This window comes from Pteropus vampyrus, unplaced genomic scaffold (genome assembly GCF_000151845.1).
Source record: "Pteropus vampyrus isolate Shadow unplaced genomic scaffold, Pvam_2.0 Scaffold231, whole genome shotgun sequence".
Lineage (NCBI taxonomy): Eukaryota > Metazoa > Chordata > Mammalia > Chiroptera > Pteropodidae > Pteropus > Pteropus vampyrus.
Window position 1 is genome coordinate 974669 of NW_011889012.1, and position 8812 is coordinate 983480.

General features: G+C 63.1%; 1 protein-coding gene across 1 annotated transcript in view; it reads left to right on the plus strand.

The window, feature by feature from the left end:
* Positions 1-4648, plus strand: part of ACOX3 (acyl-CoA oxidase 3, pristanoyl) — a 31631-nt gene extending 26983 nt beyond the window's left edge. Inside the window, exons 16-18 of the mRNA XM_023519674.1 lie at positions 55-160; positions 1785-1871; positions 4083-4648. Of these exons, the coding sequence (XP_023375442.1) occupies positions 55-160; positions 1785-1871; positions 4083-4202 (313 nt within the window). The 3' untranslated portion in view covers positions 4203-4648. The remainder of the gene's footprint in view (positions 1-54; positions 161-1784; positions 1872-4082) is intronic.
* The last annotated feature ends 4164 nt before the right edge of the window (positions 4649-8812 follow it).

Consider the following 8812-nt stretch of genomic DNA (forward strand, 5'->3'; position numbering starts at 1 on the left):
GATTTGGAAAGCTGTTTCAGGGTGATTGCTGTTTGCGGGTGATTTTGGACTTAGGGTACCAGACCCTGGGCTAACCAGCCCTGTGCTTACAGGTGGCTACTTTTCTGGTGAGCAAGCAGGTCGAATGGTAGAGCGTGCCATCCTGGCCCTGTGTTCGCAGGTGAGTCGTGGTCACCTTTGTGTTAGCACATGACTGAACCGCCGCACGGCGACACGCACTGGCCTCCGCCCTCCGCATCTGTGCACAGGCAGCGTTCGGCAAAACAGGAAAATAGCCAGAAAACGTGCTCCTGTCAGAAATTTCAGGGCAAGAGCAGCAAGGGGGGGGTCCCCGAGTCTGTGCGCCCTCACCTGGCACCCCTTCCAGCCACCGCGGTGGTTCCCCTCCCCCACGCTCCAAGTCACGCAGCCCCCAATTTAAATTTGCTTCCTGGGATTTCGCTTTCTCTCTGTGCCTCTGTCGCCCAGAAAACTCAGACGGCCCCAGTCCCTACTCGATGTCCTAAGGGTGCTCTGTCCAGCATGTTCCGCAGGGACTGATGTCCGGAGCCCTGTGTCCCCACGGTCACCCCTTACTATGGGGACTGTGGGCAGTGAAAAGTGGCTAGTCGCTTAGAGATTGTTTTCTTTCGTTTTCGTTAATTTGAAGAGCCACGTGCGCTGCGGCCGCCATGCTGGCCAGCGCGGCCAACCCTCAGTCCCTCCTCTCCCTTCGCGGTGGGACGGGAACCAGCCCTGCCGGCCCCTCAGCCGATGCCCCCGTGACGCCTTCGTTGCTCCCGCCGGCGCTGAGCCGGTGCGCTCCACGTGGTGTCTCTGGTCGCGAGCCTCTCCCAGGTTCGTTCGCGAGCACCCAGCGATGGCTCCGTGTCCCAGCGTGCTAGGCAGGGGCATGTCGATGGCGGTGGTACGCGGATGCGGCCACATTTCCTTTTTGCACAGTAAAACCAATGACAGGAGGCATTTTCCTCGCCGTGGTCCAGGACGCTGAGTTGCTGTTTATAAAAACACAACAGGGGTCACCCCAGCTCCCTCTCTCCCTGGGCCTTTCCCTCAGGTTCTCGGATCGCAGCCCCGCCCCGCCGGTCTTCCCTGGAAGTGGGGTGGCTGGTTCATCTGGGCCGTGCGGGGCGCGGCGTCTGCACCGCGGAGCTGTGCTGCTGTCTGCCCCCTGTCTGCCCTGGTGTGGGTGGCCGGCCCTGTGCTGGCCCGTGGCCCCTTCTCAGTGTCTGTTCAGTGTAGCCGTGGCGTTTCACAATCGTCGTTAGGAAAAAAAAAAAAAAATCTCTTTTGCGTTTCAAGAAAATTCTTGGGAGGCTCTTCCCCTGAATCCCATATTGAAGAACAATTTTGCAAAACCGCGCGGGCCTGGGCGCGGGCCGGGCGGGCCTTCTCCAGGCGCCCCGTGTGCCTTCGCCGCCGCTTTCCGGACCCGTGTTCCTGTGTTGGGACGGCCGCCGCCCAGATAAGTCAGGGCTCGGAAGACAGTTGCCAGTTAATGAGCTGCAGAGCCGTCCCTTTTACAAGCAGTCCCTACCTCGTAGGAAAGAAGAAACTCAGTTGAAAAAATTAAATCGTTGGAAGTTTGAGTGAAGAGCAGCACGGTGAGAATGTTCGGGGCGCCCCGAGGGACCGTAACCGGCCAGAGAGGAGATGATGCTTCCGGAGTCAGGCCTCGCGCCAGCGTTACGGTTGCTAGCGGGTCCAGCAACAAACTCTGGGCTCTGTTCCTCCACAGTCGCCATGGAGACGCGTTGCCAAGTGATCGCTTTGTTTTCCCACAGCTGAAAGACGATGCTGTCGCCCTGGTGGATGTGATCGCGCCTCCCGACTTCATCCTGGACTCGCCAATCGGCAGAGCTGACGGCGAGGTAACGGCCCCGTGCTCGAGTGCCCGCCGGGCCGCCCTGGGGGCCAACGGCCCTCATCCCAGAGCCTGGGGTGATGGCTGGCCCCTGCCGGGAGGTTGTCGCACCGGGGCAGAAGCCCGGTGGTCTGGGGTGAGGTCATCGTCCCCCAGAGCCTTCCCCTGAGAGACGGGCTGGCGGCTGGCCCCAGGGGGCTGTGGTGCCGAGGTCAGCGTGAGCCTGCGTGGAGCCGTGGCCCTGTTCCAGGCCCGGTCTTCCCAAGCGTCCCACAGTGCTGGCTCCTGCCCTTCTGTCCAGCGGGCCCTCGCTGCCCAGGGCACTAACGTCCATCAGGTTCTATGCTGCCTCTGAGCGGGGCCGTCTCTGCCCTCCAGCTGAGGGGCCCTGCCACACGCCCCACTCCGTCCTCTGTGACCCTGCGGTGCTCATCACCGAGTCCACAGCTGTCCCTTACATGACTACTCTGGCACGTGGTGATGCCAGTGCTGGGGGACACTCGGGTCTGCTCAGCACCTTCTGCCGGTATTGATCCTGTATTGCCATGAGGACGTGGCATTTCAGAGTGCTGAAGTCGGTGCCCGAGGTCTCCCAGCTGTCTGCACCGGGACAGGATTCACCCCCACTCGTCCCCTGACCCCAAGGCCATGTCCTTGCTGCTGAGGCAGCTGCTGCCAGCTCAGGCTCTGCCTGGATAGACAGTGGACGTAAGGGGACAGGAGTCCTCCATCTGTCCTCAGGCGACTGTAACAGCCTTATCTAGGGAAGGGCAGGTGCCCGGCCTCTGCACGGCCCAGGCCACACTCGGGGAGGGGACTGGAGTGCCGGGTGCGGGGCGAGCAGGGCGGGAGCAGCCCCATCGGGTCAGTGCACGTTTGCTGCCCGTCGTGCTGGGGGGACACCTGACACCAACAGGCCAGGAGCTGGGTCGATACCGCGTCTAGAAAGATGACAGGAGTGACCCTCGGTCCCCTGGTGTGGCCATGGCTACAGGAGGGACCATGCTGAGCTCATAGGAAGTGGGCTGGCCTGGGCGATGGGGACCCAGCAGGCATCAGGTGGGTGGGCGTTTGAGGAAGAGGCAGCACAGAGGTGCCCATCACGGAGGGCCTGGGCACAGCCTCTCCTGAGGACCCCCGAGCACATGGAAGCACTGGGGGCGGGAGTGGCCTGCTCTGCAGAGGGCAGCCCTGTCTCGGCAGCTGGGTGACCAAGGAACTGCGGACAGCCGGCCTCTGGGTGAGGGCCCGTCTGAAACCAGAGCCGGCAGAGGCCTCGGACGACGGGGCGGTTTATGCCGTACGAGGGCTGATGTTTAAACCAGGTGCTGCTTGTGAGACACTGTTTCAAATGCACAAACACAGCTGTCGGAGGCGATTCGAGACCATCATTACATGAAGCATAATGATCCACATTATAAAGTGGAGCCTCGGATTTGTGACCCGGGGAGACGAAGTCTGGATCTGTGTCTCTCAGGGAGCCAAGAGTAGCAGCGTTAGAGCAGGAATCACAAAGTGCGTCTAGCAGGTGCAAGGAGGGCGGTTTCTTCAAAATGGGATTGGCCGACATCAGCCAGATACAGGATAGGCCCCTGCCCTGTCCCTGGGGACGGTCGGCGACTGGTCTGCCTTCTGGGCCCGCGGCCTGGGCACTGACCGTGGGGAGCGGGCGAGGGCTCAGCCGTCTGCCGTGTGCGATCCTCACGGCCGTCCCCTGCGGCCATCTGCAGCTGTCCCCGTTGTCCAGTGCAGCCACTTGGCTGAAGGCCTTGGAGGAGGCCGTGGCAGGCAGTGGGGACAGCGTGCGCCAGGCCTGGTGGGCCAGGGGCCCCGGGGAACACAGCAAGGCCAGCCTCGCGCTGTCCTGCCACTCAGCTGCACCTGCACCCACCGTGCCAGCCCACGGCCACCGGGGCGCCAGGGGACAGACCGGCACAGACAAACGTGGACTCGCAGAGTCCATGATGGCCACACACGAGCAGGAAGCAGCGTCCGCCCTGACGAGAGTTTCCAAAGAAAGGGACTTTTTCCCAGATGTTTCCTACTGGGAAAGAAAGTTTACGTAAACTAAACTTCAGTCATCTTAATTTTTCTAAAAGGTGACAGGGGAGAACGTCCTGTGTTTTGGCGAAAGCTTCCAAGGGCAGCGGCTTTTGCACACTCGGAATCTAGGGAAACTTTTCTGATCGTTGTTAATGTGTGTGCATGTTTTTTGCAGCTCTGTAAAAACCTCTGGACGGCTGTCCTCCAGGAAAGCAAGGTGCTGGAGAGGGTGTCGTGGTGGCCGGAATTTTCCACCAACAAGCCCGTCGTAGGCAGCCTGAGGGCGAAGCTGTAGACCCCCGCACACGGCCAGCTCGGTCTGATTAGGCCGGTGAAGACGCTGACCTCACATCCCAGCTCTGGAAGGTCCTGGAAGCCTTCTGAACGCGCACCTCTGCCCTTGCCTGGTTGGCCAGCCCGTGCACCCGGGGAGGTCCGGACCGGGGCGTCCCGCCGGGCCAGCCCCCGACCCCGAGCCCCGGGGCGCAGGGGCGGCGGTCCGCTGTGTGCACACAGGTGTCCACGGCCACGTCTCCCTGATGGGCTCCGGCTCTGGGGGACGGAACCTGCACTGCCCCCTGCACAGACGGGAAGGCGGGCGGCTGGCACACGGGGGCACGGGGCGGCCGCGGCCTCGGTTCCTCTGGGGTCGTTACGGCACGGCCTCACCGAGTGCCGCCAGCCTGGTCGCTCGTCGGCCACTCGGCTTTACCGCGTCATTAAAATCCACCACAGACTTTCTCGTTGTGCTGTAGGTTGTCTGAATGACATCATTTCAGATTCTTAAGGAGAAGAAAAATCCATTTTCTTGCTTTCTCGCGTGGAGCTAGAAGTCCTGGACGGCACAGGGTGTTGTCGTCAGCAACCCGAGTGCCCTCCCAGCCTCTGTCACCCTGGAGCCCGGCAGGCAGATGTGACCCAGGCCCCCACAGGGCACAGTGTCCCTGAACACGTGAGGATGGTCCTCATTTTTCAAAGTAGCCCCAAGAACCTCCGAGCACGTGAAGCATGGGCAGCATCTGTTCTTAAAGACCGAATTCCGAGCTCTGGGGCTTGTGTGTGGTTACTTCTCAAGCCTGTTTTCATTCCTAGAAAAGTGGCACGTGCGCACACACGCAGACGCACGTGTACGCACACATGCATGTGCACACCACACACACTCGTACACACGCACGTGCACAGCTCCCAGGAGCATCTCGGTGTAGTGGCTATGTTTATGGGACGTTTACTGTGTGCTGGAACTTTCTGTCCATCTCGTGGACTCTTGGACAACCGTGTGAGGTGACTCATACTGTCGAGCCTGTTTTATGCACGAGAAATCTGACCCTGAAAGGCTAAGTGACTGCCGTGGGCCACACGACCAGCAAGCGGCAGAGCCAGCCCAGGCCCCGGGGCTGCCCGGACGTCCTCAGCCCCTGTGCGTCCTCCAAGCCGGGCACCTTGCTGGCCCGGCCAGTATCAGGGCTACAGTGTCAACTAGGGAGCAGCCCCCCTGAACGTGATGCACCTCCGGTTGGGTGTTTTCCTTGGTTTTAAACAAACCCTTCATGTTTTGGGAGACTGTTTTGTCCATTATGCCTCTCGGTGCCTGCTTTCAGGGAGATGGGAACGGCAGATGGTGACCCAGACCCTCAGTGGTGTAGACGGGTTGTTCTGAGCGCGAATCTAAATAAGTCAGAGGAGCCCGTGATGCCATGAGGGGTCCCCAAGGCCAGCCCCCCTGCCTGAGTCCCGGTCCTGCCAGCTGGGGTCACACCGACGTCTCTAAGACGTCCCCTCACAGGACGAGGGTTGTCAGGGCCGGGCCGCTTTGCCCAGACCCCGTGGCTTTTCTCAGGAGTGAACTGGCCCGAGAGGCCTCTGACAGTCCTGCCAATGCCCCTGGGGGCCTCCCGCCCCCTCGACTAGCGATGGGCCTCCTCCCCCGCATCTGATCCCCGCCCCCCCCGGACAGCACTGACAGCTTTGTGGTGGTGCTTCCCATCCATCTGGAAGTTCACCGAGGTCAAGTCTAAAGCATCCATGTTTCCAGCTCCCAGCACGAGGCCACACGAGAGTGCTTGATAGCGCTGGCTGGCTGGCTGGGTGGGTGGGTAAATACGAATGAATGAATGAATGAATGAACGAACGAACGAACGAACGAACGAAGAATAAAAAATGAATAAAGGCATGAACGAGTAGAGGACTGATCGGGGTGGCTCCAGGTGCTGCAGAGGGAGGGAGGACCATTTGGCCCCAGTGCCCGGTGACAAAAGGCACTGCCACAGCCTTGCTGTGTCGAGCGGGGCGCGTACCCCTCCCCACCTGAGACGCGGGCTCCTGTCACCACGCGGGGCTCCCGCTGTTGCCTTGGCGCCCGTGCCGACACCCTCCACCTGCCCCTGCCGCTCTGCCGGGCTGCGTGTGGCCTGCCCCGGGGTGGGGCCGCCTCCCGTCCCGTGACCAGGGACTGGCATCTCCTTGCTGCGCCTCTCACGGCCGCCCCCCGCCCCCCCGCCACAAGGTGCTGGATGGAGGGAGGGGTGAGCGGAGGGGCGAACACCTCCCTCGCCCTGAGCACGGGTGGAGCCCCATCTGCAGCGGGCAGGACCTGTGGGCGGCCTGAGAAATCGTACCGGAGTGCGCTAGGGCTCGGAGGAGCTCGCTCGCCCGCGAAAAACCCACTGCTCATCCTGCCGTATCAATTGCAGTTAAAATTCTTTTAAAATCACAAGGAGGAAAACACCAGAGGCTGCTGGTCCCCTCCGGTCCCAGTAAAGGAACCAGCGCTGTCCCCAGGACGACTCGCTTGCCGGGCACAGTGACTGGGGATGTTTTCAAGGCCTGCGTCCTGTCCCCATGTCCAAACTCATGCACAGAATGACAGGACGCTGGACAGGGGCTGTGAATGCAAACCCCTGTCAGCATCCGGGGGGCCGGAGGGGTCGGCGGCGGCGGGAGGACCCCACAGAGACGCAGGGGCGCCCGTGGGCTCGGCTGCCAGCGGGGGCGGTGCAGGAAGGCCACCCCGGGCCCCCTCTGAGGACGGGGTGCAGCAAAGACCCTGAAGGCGCGGGTCTCCCCTCGCCTCAGCCCCTACGTCCGTCTCCTCCAAGTAACGGCCCCCAAGGTGTCACGGCTGGACCGTGTCCCCCTAGACCCATGGGCTGAAGCCCTGACCCCAGCTCAAGTGTAACCGGACTGGGAGGTGGGGTCTCTGAAGAGGTGACCAGGGTGAAGCGAGGTCATCGGGTGGGCCCCGCTCCAGCGTGAGCGCCGTGCTAATCAGAGGAGACGGGACACGGACGTTCTGAGGGCCACACGAGGACGTGGGGGAAGGCGGTCGTCCACGCCGAGGACCGAGGCCTGGGGGGACCCCCTGCCCGTCTGGTCGGGCTCCCAGCTTCCAGGACGGAGCGAGGGCACCGTCGTCCACGTCTACGGGTGTGGCAGCCCCGCAAGCTAATGCACAGGGATTCCTTCCCTGTGTCACCTCTGGGAGCCTAGCCAGGGGCCACATGGTTCCAGCTGCCGACCCCTGGACGAGCAGGTCGGCCTGTGCACAGGGTCCCCACCGTGGACAGACCTGCGGGAGGGGCCGTTCGGGGCCTGACCGCGGGGCTCGTAAGCCGGGCCTGTAGTATCCGCAGTTTCTCCGAAACATCCGTTCTCTCTCTCAGCCTTGCAGCTGTTTTTTCTTAAAAAGAAAAACACAAACCAAACCAAAACGCAAAGCGGTTTCAGCGGGACGCGCGCCTGGCCGCTGTCGGGTACGTGGGCAGCACAAACGGCCTGGCCCGGGAAATGTCACCTCAGAACGGCCCCGGCCCTCCCTGGCTCCAGCGAGCTGTGCGAAGGGCCGAGCGCTGTCCTCCCAGGACCCCTCCGAGGACACGGGGGCGCTGGGGCCTCTGCCAGGCCGTTCCCTCTGCCCCCGACACGGCCCTCGTCCTCTGAGGGGCTCCTCTGCGGGCTGCTCCCAGACCCCTCACTCTCTGTGACCCAGGCGGCCTGCTCCTGCCCATGGGCGTGGTCTCTCGCTGATGTGGCTGGACCACAGCTCTGTGGCACTTCTCTGGGTCCCTAGCACCTCGCGCATATGTGACGAGTGTCCAGTTAGTAGTTGTTGGACAAAGGTCTTAGTGGTTTGGGTTCCTGCTAGTTAACAGGGCACAGCAACGAGCGGCCAGGGCCCCAGCCCTCGGCAGATGCTCCTTTAAAGCTGTGTCCCCATCAGCGGGGAGGCGAGGCGTCCTTCCTGACTCCCTCGTAGGAGCCACACCTCCACCAGGGAGCCCTCCTGAGCCCGCAGTCAGCACCCCTCCTCTGCGGCTTCCTCCGTCAGGCTCCCCGTAGGCCAGCCCCCCGCCCCGCATCCGCCCTCTCTCATGCAGCATGTGGCCGCGCCCTGGGACCGGGGTGCACGGCCCTGCTCCCCTGGCACTGGCGTCCCCCGGGGAGAGACCGACACAGGAGTGACGAGCGGGGAAGTACGCTGGAGACGCCGGGCAGAGGTCGGCACTGCAGGCAGCAGACTGGGGCAGGGCGAGGCCGGGGGCGGCCGGGGTGGGGGCGGGGACCCCTGGCGGAGGAGGGGAAGGCACTCGGGACCGGCTGGCGGATTGCACGCGGTGTGCGGGAGAAGGGAGTGACCGCCGAGCTCGGGAGGACGGGTGGCGGTGTCCAGGATGGAGACGCTGCAGGCAGGGGCAGGTTTGACCTCGAGGGGGGCGGGTGGGGGGGCACCTGCAGAGCCCGAGCGTGTGATTGGCCCAGCGTGGGCCGGCTCACGGAGCCCCTGCGGGGACCCCTGCCACCCACGTCACCGCCTGGGGCACTTGGGCTCGCGGGCGGCTGGGGCCGATTCAGGAATGAGCAAACGGCCCTCGGGTTGGCCGAGGGGCGCACGGGAGAGCGGTGTTCGCA